The sequence below is a fragment of the Lacerta agilis genome, chromosome 7, assembly GCF_009819535.1.
Source record: "Lacerta agilis isolate rLacAgi1 chromosome 7, rLacAgi1.pri, whole genome shotgun sequence".
NCBI classification, from domain to species: Eukaryota; Metazoa; Chordata; class Lepidosauria; order Squamata; family Lacertidae; genus Lacerta; species Lacerta agilis.
This window is the reverse complement of record NC_046318.1, coordinates 69,152,433-69,178,567: the sequence shown is the minus strand read 5'-3', so window position 1 is coordinate 69,178,567 and position 26,135 is coordinate 69,152,433. Positions and strand designations below refer to the sequence as shown.

Sequence of the window (26,135 nt, the reverse complement as noted above, 5' to 3'; positions counted from 1 at the left end):
GACCAAGCATTGTAGAGAAGGGCATACTTTGTCTGAGGCAGGAGCGCTAGTTGGCTGTGCGTAGGTGTTGACTTGTATTACAAACAAGCCTGTTGCCAGTATTAGGAAAAGTTAAATTGTAGTACATGCCTGAGAATATTTATAGAAAATTATTTCTATGTATCAATATGGATGACAATATTTTCTGGAGCCAATTAGAAGAAATGTTAGACTACACTAGAACAAACAACATTCAGAAAACAGAAAGAGTCTTAGCATTAAACTCTGGGACTTGCAATTTGTTTGTTTTACTTACTCAACAGCATATATATATAATCCATACCTTCTGAGTGGTTTACATAAAATATGAAATGTTCCAGTAAAAATATCGAGAACATTAAACATTAAAAGCAAGTTCACCTAGAACAAAGTATCAAAATATAAGTAAATCCAGCATATGTTAAAATTACACACACACACACACACACAGAGAGAGAGAGAGAGAGAGAGAGAGAAATAAAGAAACAGATTAAATTGCACATTAAAACTGCATGTCTGGGAAGGCTTGCCTATTTAAAAAAAGGTATTTAGAAGCTGCCAAAAACAAAACAGGGAAGGTTCCAGCTTAATATTAATGAGTAGGGAGTTGCAGAGAATCAGTGCTGCCACAAAGAACTGATTAAGTGCGAGTGTGGGGCAAACATTATGTGGCATTTGTAAAACAGTCAAAGGTTGTGGGGTGCTCAACTGGTATGACACCATTCATGGTTGATGGACTATGCTCAGCTTTGTAGGTTAAAAGCTGAAGAGACTTACGTTTGTGTTTTGGCAAACATGTTAATCAAGCATGGTTGCTGCAAAGTTGAGACTTTCAAATAAAAAGTTTTATATACCGCTCACCAGTTTCACCTTTCACCAGCAGGTATTAGAACATTTCTTTGGTGGGACCAAAGCAGATACTTGAGTCCAACATTTGCCTGTAAATATAGCAAATTATATAACTTGGAAATAAAATGGACATTTCTGAATTTCCCAAACAGTGCATTCTGTAGTTTCCCTTCTTTGTTTTCAAGTTTATACAATATTATTTTAGTTGCACTCTTTTTAAAGCACTTTGTCTTTATTCTATTTATTCTATTTGCAGTGTTTTCTTAGACTTTAGGAGAAAGCTACGCATTCAGCAGCATATCAGGATAGCAGATTAGGACCAAGCATTGTAGAGAAGGGCATACTTTGTCTGAGGCAGGAGCGCTAGTTGGCTGTGCGTAGGTGTTGACTTGTATTACAAACAAGCCTGTTGCCAGTATTAGGAAAAGTTAAATTGTAGTACATGCCTGAGAATATTTATAGAAAATTATTTCTATGTATCAATATGGATGACAATATTTTCTGGAGCCAATTAGAAGAAATGTTAGACTACACTAGAACAAACAACATTCAGAAAACAGAAAGAGTCTTAGCATTAAACTCTGGGACTTGCAATTTGTTTGTTTTACTTACTCAACAGCATATATATATAATCCATACCTTCTGAGTGGTTTACATAAAATATGAAATGTTCCAGTAAAAATATCGAGAACATTAAACATTAAAAGCAAGTTCACCTAGAACAAAGTATCAAAATATAAGTAAATCCAGCATATGTTAAAATTACACACACACACACACACACAGAGAGAGAGAGAGAGAGAGAGAAATAAAGAAACAGATTAAATTGCACATTAAAACTGCATGTCTGGGAAGGCTTGCCTATTTAAAAAAAGGTATTTAGAAGCTGCCAAAAACAAAACAGGGAAGGTTCCAGCTTAATATTAATGAGTAGGGAGTTGCAGAGAATCAGTGCTGCCACAAAGAACTGATTAAGTGCGAGTGTGGGGCAAACATTATGTGGCATTTGTAAAACAGTCAAATCGGCATATGTGGGTTAAAGCGATTCTTTAAGTAGACTGGCCGCAAGCTATTAAGAGCTTTATATACCAATAGTAACACTTTGAATTTGACCTGGTACAAATCAGCAGCTAATGTAGATCTCTGAGCAGAGGATTAATATAATCTCCTGCACTAACTGCAGTTTCCTAACCAATAGCATGAGAAGTCCTGCATAGTTGGCGAGGCAGGGAGAGATGACACATGACATGCTCACTGAATAAGTCTTAGAGCTACTGCCAGAATTCCCTGTGAAAAGACAAGATAAGTCAACAGCCATCTGATGGCTGCAGGAGGGATGGGCAATGCGCGCAGTGAAAAGGGGATGGTAAAAACTCTGGGTGGATGTGAGGCAGTGCTCCAGATATGTTTTGGAATATGGGAGAAAATGAGCTGGACCTCTAATCTCCATACTGCCTAGGTAGCCAACATGGTAACCCTTCAAATGCTGTTGGACTACAACTCCCATCATCTCTGATCACTGGCCATGCAGGCTGAGGCTAATGGAATTGGGAGTCCCAACAACATTTTGAGGACACCACATGGTCTACCTCTGCTATAGTTCCAGGACAGGGAAGAGAGTCCAAAAGACTTGTGTAAAATTGTGTATATATTATGTAATTAATAAATACAAATCAGGTAGCTGGAAGCATAAGAAGTGTAAAAAAAAAAACTTAAATAAGTGGAAGGATATTAACCAAGCCTCTAATTTTTCAAAGTAGACAAGACATTTTAGTGAGAGATGGGGAAATATCTAACATTATGCGTTGGCATCAAGTCCACAGAAATTATGCCTCCCTTGGCACTGGATTCACATCTGGATATATAAAAAGTATGGGATGGGCTGAAATGGGAGAACATAGATATGGAGGGGACTGTATTTCCACATCTCACATTTCTTACCTATACTCGGCTCACTCAGCAATTTTTGGAACTCCTGTTTGTAGTGGCTGGTGATAGCAATACAGCCAACAGAGGCAAAATGTGACAGACTGAAGTCTCTGCGGAACATCTAATTTTGTTTTAAACACATACAAAATATCATGTTCTCCAAGAGGTTCCTAGAGCTAATTTTCTAAACATTCAATTGTTGAACAAAATGTTGCTTTCCATTCAAGCTATTTGGTGATTTTTTTTTTTTTTTTTTACAAATGCTTACAATGAACGACTCTAAGAATCCAATTCAGTAAAATCAACACCTTGAACTGTGAAACTAGAATAGAGCACTGATGTGACAGATTCCTCCAAACTGACCCCTGTAAGGAGGAGAAGCCCCAGCATGCTAAACTAGCTCAATGTCTCCTTAAAAGTTTGCTCCCCCCCAAAAAAAGTAATTATATGCTATGAAAAATAATTTGAGGGTGAGAGAAAGATTTTATATCACATGCAGACTATACACTTTTTATACCAGATCTACTTACATGAGAGGACTCTGTTGTATTTAGACTACAGCTCAGTCCTCATTTCTATTTTCTGCTGAGCAGCTTAAACAGTTTTGTCAAAAGATGGGGGTGCATGGTGCATAATCCTCATGAAGTCGCCTCTCTAGCATTTCCGGAGCTGTTTACTCCTCGGTCGTAGCCTGGCTGCAAGCTCTTGACATTCCCTGCTTGCTTTAGTCCAGCCCTCTCATCTGCCCAACTGCCCTTAGGCACTCCCTATGCAAGCACCCTTGCATATATCCTGAGAAGAGTGGAAGGAATTAACATGAGTTGGTTGAGCCTTGTGTGGATCCCTTCATGCGTTGGCTCACAACGAAGGATTATACCCATAGTTTTATATACATCATTTTAAGTACAAAAAAACTTCAGGTATGTAACTCTAAAAGGGGGACAGATAAGTTTGCATTCAATTAATTATTCTTAAAGTTGCGAATACCAGTTCAGTTAAAATATGAGTACTATTGTTCATTATTTTTAAGACCTCGCTGGCTATTATGTGTCATATTGGTTTATCCATGCGTACTTAATTGCCATATATATATGATGAATTTGACAATGAGTGATAAAAGTCCAACCTGTTGCCGACCTACGAGTACCACTAATAAATACTGCATTGTGTTCTTTTTTTGGTCACCTTTTTCCATTAAATGTGCTTTGTGAGTGCTATGGTTGTAGGTACATTCTGCTTACCGATGTGCAAATATGTTCTCTTGAGTACAGCAGATTTTATTTTAAATAAACAGCAGTTGAGTTGCCTCTTGCCAGTGTCTTTAATGTGGCAAACAAAGGGACGTTTTATCTGATTTAACTGAGCAAAAAAAGAAAAAGAAAAGAAAAGAATACACAATTCCAAAGAAAAAAAGTTAGCATCCAGTGCTACTGTGTGTCCCACAGGTTCTTCTTCTTCCACTTTGACCCAAACTGCCTGCACTGGTGAGTTAGAGGAGGATATTGCGGCAACTGCTGGTGATATTACGGTTGCTAGCACATCTGATGATGTTACTGTATCCAGTGTTACTACTGTCACCAGCCCTAGAGTTTCCGAAGAGCAGCGAGTCCAAGCTGTGAATCTCAGAAAATCAGATGTGGAACTCACCACTTCCAAGGAGTCGCTCTCCCTTCAACCAGCAATTACCCAAAGTACAAGAAGACGGCCAAGAAATGCTGAGCAGATAGAAAGACCTAAAGAGCTTGCAGTTGTTACACATAGAGGTATTGGATGTTATTTTTCTTGTGCCCATTTAGTCTACAGCCATAGATGTGTTGCCTACACTAATTCTCCCCCACTCCTGTCCCCCAGTTCCCTAAATGAAAGGGTAGGAAAGGATAGAGTATGAAAGATGATGAGATCAGCATTCAGGGTCTAGGAAATGGAGTACTAAATGCTACTGGGACTCTGGATCTGTGTCTAGAAATCCAGGTGTCCGTCTAAAAAGTAGGGTAGATGTTCATATTGGATGAAGACAGCTTCCACATCAAGGCCACAGAAAATTAGCTTATTGTACAGACAATAAGCCATGAAGTGGATGCCATATGGCAGCCATATTGGGGGAACTGACTCTGTTCAAGCAAATAGGGTCAGTTTCAAATTATATAATACTTTTGTAAATTTGGCAGAGTAAGAGAGATACTGAAATGGAAATGGCAATAACATAGTGCTGTTCAGTTTGTCATATAAACTTACAGCAGTTTTAACTTGCCCCGTTATGCTCCTTAATGAAGGAAGCAAAGAACCGACCATTTCTTAATACAGCCTCAGAACTGAACAGCTTCAGAAAATGCTTCCTTATTCTTAAGATTATTCCAAGAATCACAATATTAAAAATACTATGGAAGTGCAGTGCCATTTAAGTTAAATATGCATTATTTAAAATGTAAAATAACAAAGGTAAAATATTTAATTTTTAACTAAAGGAAATGGTACAGCCTGATCTAAAAATAGGTTTTATGGGAATGATCCCATAATTTTAAATCTTTTGTATGTATTTTTACCTTGGTTTGCAAAATAAATTATTAGGACAGCCTATAACAGAAAGTAAAAATGCAACAATTGAGCAACACCCTAAAACAACAGTTTACAAGCAGCATAAAGTCATTAGCAGAGATATAAACAGGTCAAATTAAAAGTCCCGAGAAATTAAACAAAAAACAAAAACCATTTGGCAGGCACTGAAATTGAACCCAATACGCCTTCCTGGGAAATGCATACCATAGTCATGGCACTACTACTGAGAAGTCTCTTTCCCCAGTAGAATATAATCCATGTTTGAATGGGTTGGATCCAAAGTTAAACATGGGTGATGGGGCTGGTGGAAGTTGACTTTGCCACTCCGTTTTCCCTGCAACAGTCCCTTCTAGCCAACCAGAAATGCTCACTGGGTTCAGGGGACCCTGCTGGATGGGGTGAGCTATGGACTAGAGGGCATATAGGGAAAGGGGATGGCCCCAAATCATGCAGAGGCACCTTCCACTAGCAGAATTCTAACTTGTAGAAGTTGCCTTTGCCTGATTCTTGGGGGGGGGGGGGCGGACTGCATTCTTCCAGTTGCACAAACCACAGATGGGCCCCAACCCTCTTGAAGAACAGTTTTTGAGTCTGGAAGACTGCCATGGGACTTAGTAGCAGGGAAATCAGCTTCCTTCAACCCCATTATTTGTGCTTAACTCTGGATCCAACTCTATGAAAGTGGAATGTGTATGTATGTATGTAAATATATAATAATGCCAAATACGATAAATGGTGTACTATTCAAGGAGCAGATAGAGAACAGTTCTAGAGGATAGAGTTCTTCAGTAGCTTTATACCATGTAAAAATGCTTGCACGATATGCCTTTTTCTGACCATTAACTACTGCCATTTCTGTTACTTTAATTTTAAGAAGTTTATGGCTTCCTGTCACCTCTGTCTGGACATTTGGCTTTGGTGGTACCATATATTTGCAACTTTTCCTTTATCTTCTGTGGAATCTCTACATTCCTGCTCTCTTTTCTTTTCAAGATTCTTGTTTTAGCTGCTGCATCTTATGTGCTGATTTTACTGATTTAAGGTATTTAGCATTGTGTTGTTTTATAAAAGAAAAGTATGCAGATTTATAATCTGAAAATGTTAGCATACATGTATTTAGGGACCTGGCTGCTAGACTTTGAGTGGGAGACATTGATTGTGTCATGCCCACAACTCTATGTTCATTCTCTTATAGTACAATATGCAGACACATCTTTGCCTCTGTTTTTTTGGGCTGAGTTAATAATTCTGTTACACTGGTTCTGCTAAATTCCACCTTTAATGTTCTGTTTCCCCCCGCCTCTCCCTTAACTTCTCTGTTAGTTTAATTCCTTAACAGATTTTTGCCACAGGGGTTTCCATCCCAGTGGATGCATGTCAATGATAGCTGGAACGTTCTCTCTGTGTAAGCATATGGTGGGTCCTGACTGTTGATCCCTGCACAGAGGACTTTCACAGTTGTCTTTCCTGGCAATGTAGGCACCCTCCAAACAATACCAAATATTTTGTTTCATTATACTGCATTCAAGTTTAAATGTAACACACACACACACACACACACACACAACCAAATGAAAAACAAAACAAAACAAAATACTCAATGACAATTCACAAACTTCTGAAGGGCTATTATGTATCATTATTATTTATTCAATTTATATACTGCCCTTTACAATGCTATTTTTCTAGCATTGAGTTCTGGCTGGGGGGGGGGGAAGCTCTGGCCCTTTATCAAAATATCCCAGGGCAGTGTACAACATTAATATAGCTCTGCAGGATTGTATTTTCCCCATTCTCTTCAGTATTGGGAATTATTTTTGAGGTGCCCTCCAAAGGTTGTCGGACTCTGATTCAGCCTCAGCCAGCATGTTCAGTGGTCAGGGATGATGGGAGTTATAATCCAATGGCATCCAAAGGCCACCAATTGGCTCTCCCTGCTCTGGGCCATAATCTGTGAACTTACAAATGCCGCACAGTTAGACCCTGAACAAAGTAGGAAAATTATTTATATGATTATTAAGATGCTAAAGATGGGGAAGAGATGAAGGGTGAGTCCTGCTGTGCAAGAAATCCATTCTGCTTATGCATGGACACCCCTGGATACAACCCAAATTATCTATTTAATGCTTTTATTATATAAAATGGTAATGTAGCCTCAGAACACATTTGTGCTGTATGTTGGTTGTGTTGGTACAGGCTGTGAGGCAAACTCATATATAAATACTGTGCGCATTTAGATTAGATTGTTTCATTTGCATCCTTTCCATTCTGAAAGATAGTGTAGATTGAAATTACTCCATTTTTAGCCTCACACCAATCCTGTGAAGTAGGTTAGCTCGTCGCTCGAAGGAGAGTGATTGGCGAAACAGGGATTCAGGCTTGAGTTTCCTTGGTCCAAATCCATCACTTTATCATATTGGCACCTGGTGCATAAACAAGTGGTCAGAAACTAGTGACTGTTGGTTAGAACCAGGTTTCCCAAACTTGGGTCACCAGCTTTTTTTGGACTACAACTCCCATCATCCTTAGCTAGCAAGAGTAGTGGTCAGGGGTGATGGGAACTGTAGTCCAAAAACAGTTCGAGACCCAAGTTTGGGAAACGCTGGGTTAGAACAACGTAGAGCATTTCCACAGCATTTTACACGTGTGTCATTAAGAAGTAAAGGAATTTCTAGGGATAGCATGCATGTGTTAAGCAGTGACGGAGCGTTCCCTGCTAGTGCTTGGGCGGGTGGGTGCAGTGCACCTCCAGAATGACCCCCAGCCACTGGAGCAAAGCGGGGTCACACTGCACCGACTGGCCAACCGCGCAGTGGGGACCATGGCCAGCTGACATGGGTGGTGGCACCCTGCTTTGAGGAGCACACTCACAGTGTCCTATGAGTCTAGCATCACTTTGTGAGACTTGCTAAAATGGTGCAGGGCTCAAAGGGCACCGCGAGTTGTTGCATCCGTTTAATGGTGCCTTCCAGCTGGAGGGTGGTACGAGAAGGACACAACAGGACAGGGCTCAAAGCAGGGTTGGGCTCACTGGGCACCGAGGGCTGTTGTGTCCTTCTCATGGTGCCCTCCAGCTGCAGAACACCATGAGAAGGATGCAAAAGCTCACAGGGCAGGGTGTTGTGAGGGATGTGTAACCTCCACCCCCCCAAAAAAAAACTGTGCCCAGGGCGGCAGTCTCCCTCCCCCCTCCCCCGCCCCCCGCCTGCTATGCCTCTGGTGTTTTGTGAGTCTTAAATATGAAAATGCAGCTGTATTCAACTGTAGTTCTTTTTCTCTTCCTCTAGAAATAGATAAAATTATAGAAACAAACACAAGAGAAAACATTCATGCTCTGAGCAAGAAATCAACCACACGCTGATAGGATTAGGAAGAGAATTCTTGTGTGCAGAATTCTTGATAATTACATGTGTATAACCTTGCACAGAGACAAAATAGGATTAAATGGACTGCTGAACTGGTGCGGCGTGACAAATGTGATGCCCTTCCATTTCTTAAAGAAAGATGACAAGCAAAGCAAGAGTTCTCTCTCTTCCCTCTTTTTTGGTCTGTTTTATTGCTAGTCATTTGCCAGTTTCTTTCTGTATGAAATCAAGAAAGGAATGAGTACTGCTTACTGTACAAGGCAGAGGATGAAATGCTCCTTAAATGCTACTTGCCCCAGCCAGCAGAGAAAGAAGCATCAGATATTCTGTTGTTTTTTTGTTTTTGTTTTTTAAAAAGGTTTGATGCTGTACCAGGATTTATAGGTGGGCATTATAAAGTTTTTCCAAATATATCACTTTAAAATAATAATAAGAAGAAGAAGAAGAAGAAGAAGAAGCATATTTTATACAGGAGATCTACTTGCTGAAATATGTAACTGGTGGTTCATTTTTGGTGCCTTTTATTTCCTTGGCTACTACTGTTGTTGAACCATTCTCAGTCATAACTTTTCTTAGCCTCATTTGCCCACACAACTATTTCGACATTCAGATTTCTACAAAAGTAATCACGTGGGGGGCGTGGGGGCCAGCATGTTTTCTCCATCCGTTTACTGGCTTTTTTGGTTTTGGTTTTACTTATAGGCTGCCCTTCACCACTTCGCCCTGGTGGAGGGGAGGTTTACAATCCCCCCCCCCAAAAAAATCTCAAAAATAGCAATCTTAATCTGAATTTATAACAAATATCCTGAGTAAAGAGGTGCATTTTTAATAATCAGTTTTTATTGAATGTTTTCTGCAAAAGATTCAATAAAAATTATACTAATCTAAAAGATAAAAAAAGAAAATATAAGGAAAGGAAGGGAATAAAGAAGAAAAGAAAGAGGAAATGTATATTACAAAGTTCTATATCAAATTCGAATATGCTTGATTCATAAGAAGAGCTGAGTATTAGCCAAATCAGTATAGGGGGAGAAATCATGTGCAACATGATTCTAGCTGTATTGAACAGAATTGGATTAGTTTTCATCTGAGCCATGTTACTGAATATTTTGTGCATTATATTTAGAAAGTTATTTATTTATTTATTTGCTATTAAAAAAAAAAGTAATGGGAGAGATATAATTGGATCAATACATGGTCAAGCATTGTAATAGACTGCCCCGTAAATATACATTTTAATTTCGGATTGTGACTATATGATAATTTCAGAGATGTTATCATGTGGGGTACATGGCTTGATATTTTTTGTTACGTACTTACTTACTTACTTACACACACAGAGAGAGGGGGAAACTCTATTTTAATAAGATTTACATATGGAATTTTGTGGCTCTGACCTAATCCAGCCTTGCCTATCTCAAAATGCTTCTTGCATCAAGTGGCCACTTACATTCAAGCCATTGTTGGGTTTTTTTCCCTGAATAAAGCCTAACTGTATGCAAAATTAAACACCAAAATATGTATATTATATGTATAACACACATTGGAGTCAAGCCTCATGAGGTGCTATATATCTGCAGTATTAACAGATAACTATTTTTAAACAGTTGTTCTATGTATATCATTACGTGCTAGTTACTTTACATATCTTGTATATTTGCATAATATTATGCATATAGTAATGTGTAAAATAATGGATAAAATATGTGAGAATTGTCCATTTTAGTGGAACTGGTATAAATACTACTTTTTTTGTTTATATAACAATTTATAACCATTTTTAATACATCTTAAGTGTAAATAAAATCTTTACGAAATCTAAAAATAAAGAAGAAGTTAAATTAACCAAAATTAAAATAAGTCAAATGCAAGTATTGTTGAGATCAAGGAGCGAGATGGGAATTAGAAAAAAAAAAATCTGTTCAGGTAAACTTGACATGGAGATTTTCAGAAAATCCACTCTCTCATTACGTTAAGTCTGCCTTGGATTTTTTTTAAAAAAAAAATCAGCACAAAATCTTTCATTTAGAAATCTATTTAAATGATTTTTAAAAAAACATTTCCCCCCTCAAAATGTAAATTATAAATATTTTAATAAATGAATAACGCAGTATGAAGCTTGTTGCAATATTCACAGAGGGAACCGGCAACAGAGGTTCAATGGGCTATTTGCATATGATAAAGGGGTTGCTAGACAGTTGATACACCTGCTGAGCAGTTGCTCATTTCTTTGATGCTCATCTCTGCTTTGACTGGCCAAACTATTTATTTGCCAAATGAGGGCAATCAGTTATTGGAGCGTTGCTTCCAGAGTGATATTCAAGGATACCTTGTTGTTGTTGTTAATGAAAATGTTATAATCCTTTTTCCAAGCATGTTATAATCATTTTTTACAAGCATCAGAGAAAAGATCCAGTAATTCCCCACACAATGATGGCGGTTCAGGACCTTAGTACAATATAATAAGAAAACAACCAAATATCCAAGGAATAAGGTGCTTCCTAGTAATTCCTTCCCTCCAAAGCAGATTTTGGTACAATATGGGGAGCTGGTGGGGGGGGAGAAGGGGAAATTCCATTGCACAAGAACAAGTCTGCTTGTGCAACATTGGATATGATCCTTGATATTAGAATCATCGAATCATATTTTGGAAGGGACCCCAAGGGCCATCTAGTCCAACCCCCTGCAATGATCTTAGCTAAAGCATCCATGACAGATGGCCATCTCCAACCTCTACTTAAAAACCTCCAAGGAAGTCCACAACCTTGTTAAACCTTTTGGTATAACAGACCATGCACGGGGGGGGGGGGAAGCAGTATTGTCTGAAAGATCTAACTTTGTATTGTCTAAGTAAGCATAGCTCTACTTAAATTATCTGTTCCTATATTCTTACATACTTTCAGTTTCCTTTGTTGTTGTTGTTTTTTTATAAAAAAAAATCCATTTCAGTTTTTGTTTCTTTGAGTATGGGGGCTACATTTGGTTGGGTGGAAAGGAATCAGGTTAGTAATAATCTAATATTGTTAGATTTCTTGCTTGTTATCAATTTAAATAAGATTAATAAACCATTAATGAGCATGAGCAAAAAATAAATAAATTTCATAGTGCAGCAGAACATGATCAGGGCAGAAATAAGCTTGCAGCCACATTCTGTAGTTTTCATTTCTCTCCCTCTGTACCTCTTGCACTATATTTTCTAAATTAGCTTTGCGTGTTTCTATTTGTGTTATATATGCTTTCATAGAATCATAGACTCATAGAACTGTAGAGTTGGGAGGTAACCTGCCACATAGGAATCTTGCCCACAGCCATCTCTGGGTGGACAACCTCCTGGTTAACAGCCAGACCCATTGTGTCACAGTGCATGCTTGGCCACAAATAAAATCCCATTGATTTCAGTGGCAGAGTTATAACCTGCCTAAATAATAAATAATGACCCACCCACCCATAAATTCAGGTAATCTATGGCCTTGCTTTGGACTTCGGTTGGTCGTCTGTTTTGTGACAGGGGCCGAGTAGGATTTTTTTTCCATTGTGGCAAATTGGCTGTGGCCATTTGGTTTTTGCCTACTCCTTAGCAATCGTCACAACTTTGTAAGGATTGGGGGTTAGGCATTGGCGGGGGAGGGGGAATTTGGGGAGGTGAGGTCTTGCCATCGCCTGCCCCTCCAATTCAAGGGTATTCCATTAAAGGAATCTGGGTGCCTGGGGTTTTGTCCGAAACCCTGATAGGATAAGGGCCATACCAGGACCTGGAGACTCCGGGGCGGGGGGAGTGAGCCCAGTCAATACGCATTTACGGAGCTCCCTCTGCTGGTTGTTTACCCTTCCAGGCTGCTTGTTGGGCGGACAGGAGCCTGAATAGTTAATATCAATGCCTAAGCCAATACCAGTCACACTTCTGGGACTTTTTTCAATTAAGTTGTGGCCAAAATATGTCCATCAATATTCAAATTTAACTCTGAGTCACTTTGTCTTTATTTCTATGGGGGAGGTGTTTTGGGGCTCGAAGCACAAATAAAATCCCATTGATTTCAGTGGCAGAGTTATAACCTGCCTAAATAATAAATTCTTTATTGCAGTCCAAAGACTCATGAGACAAAATTCAGTGCATGTGAAATCCATTAAAAGCACACAGACTGCTAGGACATATCATAAGACTATGCTTGTTTCTGACTTGGATCTAATACAGATTGATCTTTTATCCTGACCACCTCAGACAAACTTGGCAACACCCAGTCACACAGGGAATCTTATTGTCTAGTAGGAGCTTGGCATAGAATTGGGCAGATTTACCTGGAAGATTCGTCAATAGTGAATTAATCAAATGTTGTCGGCCCTGCTTATATAGTCTACAGGACAGGAGAACGTGCTTCATGCATTATACTTCCTGGTTAGTACAAGGACATAATCTTGCAAAATAAAGGACTCCAGCAAGTCTACCTTGGATCATTTCAGAGGAAAACACATTATGTGTAGCCTTAGTTAAAAGTCTACAATAATTGGCAACTGCCATTGCTTAAATATTCAGCTGTGTAAAATAACCTGACATACTGTATACCTCATGGTACTTGTTGAACAGGTATGAGCCGGCCTGCAGATCACAGAAGGTAATATCCCACAGTCTTTGTTTTACTGATATAAGAGCAGTGTCATAACCCATATGTAGGAGAAGGGCTCAGGAAAAAAATAACAACAATTGAAGCATCTTTTGGGGCATTAAGCTTGGACAACAGCTAAAGTATTCATCCTGAGATATGTGTAGGAGTAACCCTGTGCTCAGTTTAAAAAACACTGACCTTAAGACCTTGTCAGTAGAGGGCATTTCCCAGTTTCTAACAGTATGACTGTATTTGGAACATCTGGGGATTTGGAGAAGGGCCCTCAAAAATTTAGCCTAGCTCAGATGTTAGTCCCCCACTGCAGATAGTGGAGACGTACAGTAATTGGGCAACTGTCTCGACATTAAATACTTTGATGGCAGGTGGAACATACTGCCCCCCTTTGGCGAAGAAGTAACACAGAATGGCAGACAGACTGACTTGTGGTTCCTCAAGGGCACCAGATCTATGAGTGGTCCATGACATTGTACGATAGAATGTCAACCCTAGGTATTTTGAAAAATACTAATCTGTTCTAGAACATGACCATCTACATTGGGAGATAGATCATTGGGAGATAGATCATTGGGAGATAGATCATTGGGAGATAGATCATATCGTGTGCAGATTGTAAGCCAGACCGAAAAGATATTTATTCAAGCAACCAATAGAGCTCAAGCAAAACATGATGCTAAATATATTGCCATGTAATGAAGCAATTTTGGTTGGGAAAAGTGCAGAACATATACTGTATGATGCACAGTATATCATATCTTCTTTTCCCTCTTATATTGCACATACATACAGTAGTACCTTGGTTCTCAAACGCCTTAGTACTCAAACAACTTGAAACCCAAACACTGCAAACCTTGAAGTAAGTGTTCCAGTTTGCGAACTTTTTTTGGAAGCTGAATGTGCTCCATTTTTAGTGTTTCGCTTCCGATTTGAGTGCTAAACTTCCATTTTGAGAGTTACACTGAGGTCTTCTGTTTTTGCTATTTATTTTGCGTTTTTGCGGCTCTTCAGCTACTGATTGATTGATTGATTGATTGTGTGATTGTTTATTGCTTTCACTTTATGGATCAATGGTCTTGTTAGATAGTAAAATTCATGTTAAATTGCTGTTTTAGGGATTGTTTTTAAAAGTCTGGAAAAGATTAATCTATTTTGCATTACTTTCTCTGGGAAAGCGCACCTTGGTTTTGGAACGGTTTGGTTTTGGAACGGACTTCTGAAACGGATTAAGTTTGAGAACCAAGGTACCACAGTACTAGAGGGAATGACTCCAGTACTCTGTGGTAGAGCACATGCTTTTCATGCCAGTGTTCCCAGTTTCAATCCCAGGCATCTCCGGTTAGGCCTGGAAATGAGCTACTGTCTGAAACCCTGAAGAGCAGCTGCCAGTCATGGTGGAGTCTTTGAGGTTAGATAAGCTAATGGTTTGAGTCAGTGTAGGACAGCTTCCTTAGTCGTGTGTGTGTCTGTGTGTGTGTGGTAGACTGGCTGGACACAGAGGAATGGTGGAAGGAACAAACTGGAGAAGTCAGAGCCTGGGGATTGGTGGTCGAATAGCGATCAGAGGCAGAAGAGGGAGAAACCTGGGAGGAGGAGGCGTCAGAAGCTGAAGAAGTAACAGGGTTTAGTGAGCAGGGAGAGTCTGCGGCAGAGAGGATTCCAGAATCAGAAGCAGCAGTTGAAGCAGGAGATGAGGGAGTCCAAGAGGCAGAGAGAAGTAAGGCTGGTGAAGAAGCCAAGGAGTCTCTCACTCCTACCGTGACAAGCTCCCCGCCCTGGTCTTCCAGAACCAGAAGAGGTATGAAGAGGGAGCAGCAAAGACAGGCAAATTAGATTGCTTAGGAAAGACCCAGGGGGAGGCAGAGACTTAGGCAGCTGCGGGAAGGCAGTCCTTCGGACTCCACAACTTCCTCACAGGGGCAAGATCTCCTGGGTAGAGTTGCTGTGCTCATTAGACCTGGCAATCCTGAGTGGACTTTTTTATCTAATAAAGAGTTAACATCACTTAATCTGTGTGATTTATTGCTGACCCGCTCCAAACACCTGCTCCTGTCAGTGTGTGTGTGTGTGTGTGTGTGAAATCCAGCAAACCCCAAGCCTATTTTTTATGGACTACTATACAAAACCATTAATGTCACTTAATATTTTCAATCAAAGCCTTCATCCACTTCCATACTTCATTATTCTGTCCATGCTATCTCTACATAAAGCCACATAATTATTGCAGCAACTATCATCATTATACTCTGGAATTGGAGGGTGGAGAGTGAAATTTTATTATTTGGCTTTCTTTTATAACAGTTGTGAACTGTCCATTTTCATAGGACAGGGAGCTTTTGAAGTGTTTTGCCTTTGAAAACTAATTAACATGATCACCTTAAACTGTGAAATTACTCAAATGGTTCTCTTTCTTAAAATGTGAGGTATTTCTTCAATTAGTTATTATTATATATTAAACATAATTGAAACATAGAAAAAGGATTTACCCCCCACCTCCTACCTCAAGAGACTTGAAAAATAATACTCATTAAACTATGCTTGGGGTTTTATGTATTCTCTGGGCTTCCTGCCACAATCTGTTCTTTTTCTTTCTCCCATTTACTTCAAAACCAAACCTTACTCTACTATTTTAATCATACAGTGGTTTTATACATCTATGCTCAATATATAATTCTCTTTTTTGCATTGTTGAATTCCAAATATTTACATATTATTGAAAGCAAATATGTGTAAACTAAACTTGGGGCATGATCCAACCAATGTCAAGCGTTATTGAACCACGTTGATTTCAAGTGTGCAGCGGAATCCTACATATCTAATTCGTTGGAAGTAAATTCCCCTGTGCTCATTGGGGTTTGCTCCAAAGTAAATGTACCAGTACATAGAATTTCATTTTGGGCACATACTTAACTCGCCAGTTGAAATCAACTTGGCGGGTTCATGTCCATTTATATTAATAAGCAATCATCTCTACTATTTTGCTTCTGTCATTTTTACCCCTTTCTTCCTTTCTTGTTATCCCTTTGTTTCTCCCTTTCATATTCTTTACATCACTGCTATTTCATAGCAGCTGCAAAATGATATACTTTTAAAAAAGAAAGAAAGAAATGATTAAAAATGTATTACATGCTAAAAAATACAGGGATTTTTCGAGGAGAATTTAGAAGCTAAAACTAGCTATATTTTTAAACAGGTAAATAAAACGCAATTAGAAGCAGTGGAGAATCACATTTTTAATGTTATTAGTTACTGATGTCATAATGATGCTTATCAGATGACATATGGCACCTGGGAAGTCTGTTCTAGTGAATGATATGGCAGACTGTGAGTTAGCATTAAACATAGGCTGCCTTCATGACAGCGAAATGGTTATTTCTGTTGTGGTTTTGGGAATCCTGTATATTCATATGTGGAAGCATGCCGCATTAAACTCAGTAGGATTGGGCCGTTTGGAAAATAATTTGAAGCGCATTGTAGTTTCTCTCTCTCTCTCCCAGCATTTACAAAATAGTGGGATATGTCCTATACTTATAGAAAACTCTTCTAGAAAGATAATCATAGGGTGATTTTATGCCAATATTTCCACACAGTGACCTTAAACTCAAGATCCCCATATGTATGCAAGACTATCTGTCTGGTGCTATGTTGGGTCATCACTAAATGTCATGCCTGTTTGAAGCTTTCCTCGCAAGCTAGCAGCCAGTGGTTTCTTAGGCAAAGTAACTAGGTATAGGGGTCCTGCAATTTTAATAGAAAATAGGGTTACACCTAGTTAATATGCAGCACAAGCTTATTAAGGAAGGAAGTGCAGTTAGGATTGCAGTCTTACATGCCAATAGGTGAACAGAAAGCCCATCCCATCTGAGCTGATATCGGCTGAGGTTGACTTCACCACCTAATGAAACATCACTTGTTCTGACATATCTTAGACCACATCTTATTGTATCCTCACTCATCCTTCCTTGGGGCAAATTTGCAAGGATGTGCTAATCTGAAATCTGGTAACATACAGGGACTATTCAGATAGTTCATTCTGTTACAAGTCATAATGTAAAAAAATCAGATACAGTCTCCTTGGTTTTTTGGTCTACTGTGATAGGCTTTTGAGAGTTTAATATACTGAAACTGATTGCCATACAGATAGGTTGGAAATAGGTTATCTTTCCATCCTTACATGATCTAATTTTGTGACCATATTACTAATGATGCAATTTTCTTTTTCTGGCCACATCAAAGTTCAAAATTACTTTACAGATCTTAAACTTAAATGTGCAGAGATAGACAGATTGATGCAAGAGGGAAGGGAGGGTAGATTAATTAACCTCATATTGATTCATTCAATATTGTCATTGCTTTACTGACACCACTGTCAGCAAATATTTTGGGGAATGATGATGGCTTTCTTGTGTGTCCTCCTGAATGTATTTTGAGCCCATACAAAACTGTGCTCCAGGATGGGAGGTGTTCCAATTTTGTGTTTTAAAAGCATACACAATATCACAGCAGATACTTAATAAGGGAAATAAATACCCATTAAATGAGACAGGGATTTGGAAACACTATTGTGAACCTCTACTATTGTGAACCTCTTGGCTTTCCAGGTTCCATAATGGTACAATAAAGTTACACAAAACCAGTTGTGGAACATGGAAACTGGAATATTTAAATTTGTTTTAGAATTTTGCATAAGAGGCATCATACACTCACTACAGGAAAAAAAATGTTACTCCTATTTGTTTGTTCCTGTATGCTTTTATATAATATAAATACTGCCTTTTGTGTAAAAAAAAAAAAAAAAATGAACTCTGTTCTTTCTCTCTCTCTATGGGTACACAATATTGTTGAAGGCAATTATGCTTAATTTGCACCTCCGTGATAAAAAGAACTGTCAATTGAAATGAACTCTTGTTAGACTGTATTATCTGATATGTGTTTTTGTTTGTTTTCTTAACTAGTGAAAAAGGCCATAGATTTTAAATCTAGAGGATTTAAATTGTTTCCAGGGAAAGACAACAGCAACAAGTTTTCTATCTGTGAGTGTACTCCTTTTTGTTACTTTTTCTAGTGCAAGAGTGAAGTTTGTGCTGTCTGTGTTGTTTGTGTGTGTTTCAATATTGTTCACATTTATCTAAGCACTTAACTGTATTAAATATGTATTCTATGCATGGTGAACGTGAAAGTGTAATTGTACTCTGAAGTGACTTTATGCAGATGTGGCATCACTGCAGTGAATTTTCTTTGTGAATATTCCAAATTTAAATTTTGAAGTTCTACAAATGTTTCCCCCCTCCTTTTCTAGCAGTAGGCTATTACTTAAAGTAATATGTGCACTCGTCCATGAAATCCCTAAACATGTCTTCTCAGATAAAAGTGTATTATCAGTAGGAACCTCAACTAAATTTGTAGCGACTGATTCCCTAATGAGTGCTTAGAACAATGGCCTTCTAGAGTTTATTAAAAGGGGATAATGATTTTTAACTAATATAATATTAATGCAGATTAATGCATGAAAGCTATAATAAACTAGATATAATAACCATTTATGTTCCATGGGGCGTGGGGTTGTGGGGGTTCTGGATTAGAGAATGAACTGGGTATGACAACTAATCAGAAACAGATGCTTATTTTCTGACCTGAAGAAGAAAATGGTAAAATACTATAAAATAAACTTTATACCTTCCTAAACTGATTTTCCCCCTACTCATAGTGCCAAAGTCCTTTATACTTTCAACAAAACACGATGAACTACACATTAAAAAGTTGGCCCAAATTGTGACCCCCACGTCAACTTCATCATTCTGTCTGTAGGCTGCAGAGATGGAAGAAATTTCAGCAGTGGGGATGGGCTGCAAACAGGGAGGTATTTCTTGCCCACTAGCCTTCCTCACTCTGATTTGTCTTTGTGTTGGTGCCATATAGCAAGAAATTTGGCTAAGTGACGGTGACTGAAGGCAAATCAAAATGGTTGCAAGGTGCTCTATGTCCAGCATCTCGTGTGCCTGAAGAAAAAAAATGACAACAACAACTGGTATTCAGTAACCAGCATTGAGCTAGCAGAGGAGGCCTCTTGAACTATTTTCAGGCTGAACTATTTTTTTTCTTGGATTTTTAAAAATTTATTTCTACCAATGTACAAAAAAGTAGTGCGGGAATTTATTGCAATGTTTCACCAGGCCCACAGACAATCTGTCTTCAGGTTGTTTCCAGGTCTTTCCTAATCTGCGCCAATCACCAGGGATGAGAGTAGGGGATCCACAAGCAACCTGGTTAATATGATTCATTGCTGGTGGCAAATGGTGTGATCACAATCTGCCATTTTCAGTCACTGCATGCTTTACAGGGCCAGACCTGTTTAGCTCCAGTGACGGAATTGCATCCAAATACTTTCAGACCATTCTCTGACCCACATGACTGACCAGTCCCTATTAAGGAAGTGCCATGCGAAGATTCAGGTTTGACTTAGCCAGTCTGCTGGCCTTAAGCAATGAGTTTCTCTAAGCACAGATACTTGCAAATTAGGGATAACCATGGGTCTACTTCTACCGTTACCAAGAGTAAAAGTAGACATAACATTAGCAGGTAATCATTCAGTGTCAAATGTGCTCAAAATTCTGAAGATAAAAGGAAATGTTTATCAATATATTTAATTTTAGCACCTGAAACCAGCAGAAATTACTGGTACTTGGAAAAGGCAGAATATCAGCTGTATGCCATTTTAAGTCACTTTTCAGAGTAGAACCACTTTTGAAACATTTCAATATGAACTATATGCATAAAAATGTGTACACACTGAGTTTCTTCTTCACTTCTCAGGCTTTTGACTAATGTCAAGTGTTCTTCATCGATAAATTGGCGTTTGTTGAATTTTGTGTGCGCCTCGGGCAGATTTTGTTTGTGTTGGTCATATGCAAAAACTGCATTGGAATCGGCTTCACGTAGTTAGTATGGGGAGAACATTCAGGGGAATTTCTGCATCAGGTATCCTACATAGCCAAGCCCATTCAACTTTTTGTTATAAAGAAGAAATAAAGTAAGCCTATTTTTTTTTTACTATGAAACACCTGGAATTATTTTGAACGAATCAGATCAATGGTCCACATAGTTCATTATTTTCTGCGCTGACTGGTTGGAACTTTTTGTAATGTAGCCTTCCCCAACTTTCCCAATATTAATTTCAGAACTCACACTTCAGTGAAGCCATGTGTTCTTTTCAAATCAATTTGTAGTACTGCTTATTTAATCTATAAAATACAGTTGTCTAAACAAACGACCATTGGGCATACTGGTTCTCTATTTGAGGGGGGGTTCAATAAATTGGGGAAAGAAAAGAAAGATGTAAAATTTTCAGAATGGTAGTGAGGAAAGAGAAAAAGTTTCACCCTTTGCTACTATTTCCTTCCTTTTAGCACATGGATGCAGGAGGGTACAAATAGATACTGACTTTCAAGGTTCTGCATAACCAAAAGGGTTGGCTGAAACAATTTTGAAACATGAAATAGGATAATATAATATAATAAACAAAACGTTTCTTTTTCACGAGGAAACAACAAATGAACTGAGAATGGGCTTGATCAACTTGTGTAACATTTATTTTGCTACTAAAACTGAAGTCATGTTAATACAACATTTAACACTTTCACCTGATGCCATTGCTACTAACATCCATCCTTGATGTGCTGAACTGGATAAGGTCATCCATACCTATGATTACTACTACTGTGATTAGGTACCTCCTTCTGCCATTAATGCGAAGCATTTACTTGGTGCCAATAGATTGCTAGGTACTGTTCAGAATGTACATTCTGCTTGCATTTTAAGCCAAAAATAGCTATAGGCAGGCAGTTCTAATTTTAGCAGCAAATTAGCAACGTATATAAACCTTCATGCATAAAATTTATTTTAGTAAAATGCTGTACCATTTAATACTTTGTAAACAGTGATTAGTTAGCTGTTCAGTGCCACATATGATAAATGGGCATTAACCAAGCTTTTTTTTTTTTTTAAAGAGAGGATTAGTTTGAAACTTCCATGTACTTACAATTGCAAAGACCAATGAAACGTTAATTTTAGCTCTAATTCAACATTTTGTTCAGTCAGCCATTCCATTTTGTAAGGGTCATTCAGAATATTTGGATTCCAAACAGATGTAATTATTGTTGTCTGCAAACCTATGGGCAGCCCATTATTCAGAACTTGGGCTATACTGGTTGTAATAAACACTTGTGCGATATATGTTTGTTAATTTGTAGAGCAGCCTTATGTGGCAATAATATAAGCAAATAATATGGATGTTGGGTTGGTCAGAAGGAGAGAGATCCATGAGGAAAAGGGAATAGTATAGCGACATCCACATATAGGTGCTACTGAAAGCCTTGGAGGTCATCAAGAATCTGTATTTCAAGGATGATGTATGCTATCCACACTGAAGCATAATCCAGAATAGCTAGCTAAAATGTGAAAGGGAAGAAAAATAAAGCCCTGAGATATTATCTTTGCTATATCTACATGCTATTGCTGTTTCTTTAACTAAGGGCTCCCCCTATCTCCTGTCCCTAGGACTAAGCTAAAAGCACAGAAAGGTCTTGGAATCTCTACCCCAATTATCCATGCTGTACTTGCCTTGACATGTTATTTACTAGCGCACGCTAGTGCTGTGCCGAATCTTGGCCTCACATTTGTAGGCAGTCTTCAACCCATGGGGAAGAAGAGCTGTTTTCCTGCCTGTCTCAGGATCATATTTTTACGTTGTCATTTTGTTTTGTTTTTACTTTCTGTCCAAGAAGAACAGAACAGCAATGGGACAGCAACTTCTTAACCCACCCAGATACCTTCAAGCCCAGTGCCACTTAGTGATTTTATTTATTTACTATGAGTTGTACGTAACCAGATCATACACAGCATAGGCCCACTGAAATCAATGGCCATGACTAACTCGTGGGTATGACTCAGTTCAATATCACTGTATATTTCTATGGCTGAACATGTGACACAAAAGTCTCTGGCCAGATCACAAAAAATAAAAGAATAAAATGAAATGTAAAACAAAAAATCAATTTCAAAATAAATAAAAACAGCATAAAAATATCTCTGACAGAAAACATGGGAGTCATACACCTGAGAAGCTAAACTAACTAGACGCTAGTTTTCTTTCAAAGGTCTGGTATTTTACCTTCTCAATAATTATTCTTGAAGTTTTATACTGTTGCAAAGCCAAAGCCCTCAGGACTTGGAATACTGGTGAAAGCAGTTAGGTTGGTGAGTACCAGGGACAGAGCCTTCTGTGTGGTGGCCTCATATCTGGGATGACCTGTCCAAGAAGTTCATATGGTTCCTTCTCTGTTTTCTTGTAGAAAATCCCTAAATATGTTTTTCCTGTCTGCATTTGAGTGGTTTTATGGTTTGCTTTTTTAAAAGAATTATTTCACCTGTTACTTCTTTAATGTTAGTTGTTTTTACTATTATTTTTAATATTGAAATTGGATACAATAATCTTAATTGTAGAATTCTGCTGTTTGTGGAAAAGATGGGGCAGCTACTCATATCCAAATTTTAGGTGCACCATATAATCATAGAATGGTAGAGCTGGAAGGAATCCCAAGGGTCATCTAGTCTAACACCTGCAATGCAGGAATCTCAGCTAAAGCATCCATGGCATATGGCCAGCCAATCTCTGCTTAAAAACCTTCAGTGAAGGAAAATCCACCACCTTCTGAGGGAATCCATTCCACTATCTTAGAGCTCTTACTATAAGAAAGTTCTTCCTGATGTTTAGTCAGAAAGAGAAAACAAGTTTGCTCCATCTTCCACGTGACAGCCCTTGAAATATCTGAATATGACTACCATATCTCAGTCTCCTCTTTTCCAGGCTAAGCCTGGAACTCAACTCCCTCAACTGTTGCTCATAAGGCTTGGTTTCCAGACCCTTGATCATCTTGGTCACCCTCCTCTTCACATGTTCTAGCTTGTCAATATCCTCCTTAAATTGTGGTGGCCAGAACTGGACACATTACTCCAGGCTAGCAAACCTTAAGAGGACTGGATTTGCCCCCTTTCCAGGAACTGGACTACCTCAGAGAATATTGAAAACCCCACTTCCACCCCTGTCTCATTTTAGGGCCTTCCCAGAGCCGTCTCATCCATAGAGGCCGGTGGCGCGGTGCGCCAGGGCGCAGGGCACCCCAGGGGCGCCCCCGTGAGCCCACCGGCATACCGGGCTCCCCCTCCCCAACCCGCCCCCGCCCCCATGGGCAGGCAGGCACTCGCGTGCCCGCCGGCTGTAAGCCGCCCGCCCTCGCCTCCCGGAGCCCCAGCTGGAGCGCTGAAGCGGCGCGGGGCTTTGCGCGACCTTCCAGCACTCCAGCTGGGGCTCTGGGAGGCGAGGGCGACCGGGTTGCAGCCCGCCCCCCCGCCGGCTTGCAGCCCGCCCTCCCGCCGGTGCGCGAGCGCCTGTCCGCCCGCCCCTCATCCTCCGCCCGCCGGAGCGCGGGCGCCCGCTCCAACGCCACGCCTCTCATCCACCGCTCGCCCACCCCCCCTCCCGAGGGGCGGCCAGCGCGGGAGGGAGGCGGGCGGAGAGGCGGCAGGCTGGGGGCGCCGAGGGATCGCCGCGCCAGGGCGGCAGATCCCTCTAAGACGGGCCTGGGCCTTCCATTAGCAGTAGAATGACCAAGCTGCATTTTCTGTGGCCAGCGCAGTGGAAGCCACTCACTGGTGGTGGCCAGCAGACAGGGATATTTGCTGGATCCTAAGCACCTCCAACAGTATGGATTCTGAGTTAGCATTGTATTAAGTTATAGATTTGTTGTAATCTGCCTTTGGAGAGTATGTACTCCAAGAGGCAGCTCCACATCCAGCAGCAACAACATTTTCCATGCCAGGCAACTTCGGAACAGATGTTTGGAATGGGAAGGGCTGTCACTCAGTGGCAGAGCACATGGCTTGCATGCAAAAGGTCCCTTGACTGGGAGGGTAGAGGCGCTGGCAGTCAGTGTAGTCAATACTGAGCTGGTTGAGCCAATGGTTTGACTCGGTATAGGTCAGCTTCCTGTGTTTCTGTCTTCCCATTAGCAAATCTTCTGCAATATATCCATTAGCTCTTAGTGGTGTTAACCTGTAGCATATATGAGTCAGTCAGGATTCTCCTGGAACTCTGAAGTTTGTAGAAGTACAACAAATCTTTAAGCGAGGAAGGAGTAAGAGAATGAACATCCAATCTGTTCATTTATGTCACATTGATTTCAGTAAGAAATTAAACATGTGCTAAATTCACTCCGATTGAAATTAGTGTGATTTAAATGTGCTAGTTCATACCATGGTTATATAATAAATATATTATATAATGCTTAGGCTAGTATAAATAGCAACATAAATTATTTATTATTGTTTTCTATCCTCGTCGTGTATTTCATCCTACTTTTGATTTGGATATATCACCGATATACGAATGGACAAGTTAAGAATGTTTCACACATACTTTTCCATCTCGGGATACATAGGAGTACTGAATATTTATCTACATTTGCCCCAACTATTTTCTTTTTCTTTTTAAAAAAGAAATCAAATGTTGAGATACAGTAATTCAGTTTTTGTCACTTGAAAATAACCTCTATTACTGATGTAATCTGAAGGAATCTAACTTTAATTTCACCTCCACTTCAACTACAGATAGATGTCAAACATGGAGACATAAAAACTTAATGTGAGACGTGCCCAGCAAGATTACAGGATGGATATGTCAATAGTAAAAAAATAAAAATAAGTGGCTGAGAAAACAAGAATGACCACATTACACTCTCTGTGAAGGATCAGTTACTGACAGAAAGTGTTTATTAATTTGTAAACCAGCAATCCTATGGATGTTTACCTGGGAGTAAGTTCCATAGGACATTCTAGTGCTTACTTCTGAATAAATGTGTTCAGTGCACTGTAAATGGCAACTAAATGGACACCCCCTCAGCTCATATATCATAGTCTTGGAATGGCCCATGCCTCCTAAGGAAGATTGAAGTCAGATCATAGGCAGGGAAACGTGTACATAAGAGCTGAATGTATAGGACTTCTGTAATATGTCTCTTCAAACTGATGGTGGGAGATAAGATGTATAAATGTTTATTAGGAAACCTCCCTGCAGATCCAAGACCTAACTCAACCATCTCCTTCACTGTTCACATTTGAGTTTTGCATGTTCAGGAAGGAGAAATATTTTGCATGATGGGGCTTTTGAACAGTATGGATAAGTACTGCAGTTCAAAGTGGTATTATCCAGTAACAGCCAAACTACTGTGCTTTTATTGAAAGGTGAGGCAGGATGAGAAACAACCTACTTCTCATCCAGGTTTCCACATTCCTCAGGTGACAAAGGAATTAGGGCTCAGGAGACAAACCCTGCGATGGAGATACTTATTTTATATTTTATATTTAGGCATGCAAGATAGGCTGTATACTCCAGCTTAGAAGATGAAGGGGAAATGAACCAAAGGAATTACATGGGATTGTAATTATCACAATGGCTGGTTAAGTTCACAATAAAACATATTTTATACTGGAAAGAGAACAAGGGTTATGTTCAGACATTCCCAACTCCCCATCCCTTCTCCCATAGTTTCCCACAATGTATAATCTAGTGGTTCATGAAACAATTCTATACATGCCTACTCAGAAGTAGATTTCACTGAATTCAATGGAATTTGCTCCTATGTAAGTTGGTACACCGAATAATTGCGTGTGTTTCTTCTAGAAAACATTGGCTAGCAATGTTGAGTCCTTCACTTGTAGTAATCAAATAAATGGGTTGTGCAGTTTT

General features: G+C 39.4%; 1 protein-coding gene across 4 annotated transcripts in view; it reads left to right on the top strand.

The window, feature by feature from the left end:
* The window catches only part of CSMD3 (CUB and Sushi multiple domains 3), a 567,871-nt gene that overhangs the window by 257,594 nt on the left and 284,142 nt on the right, over positions 1-26,135 (top strand). For 2 of the 4 annotated variants that reach the window (XM_033155765.1, XM_033155766.1), the window contains exons 7-8: positions 4,242-4,559; positions 18,289-18,366. In XM_033155765.1, the coding sequence (XP_033011656.1) occupies positions 4,242-4,559; positions 18,289-18,366 (396 nt within the window). The remainder of the gene's footprint in view (positions 1-4,241; positions 4,560-18,288; positions 18,367-26,135) is intronic. The other 2 variants (XM_033155768.1, XM_033155767.1) reach the window with 1 other exon arrangement.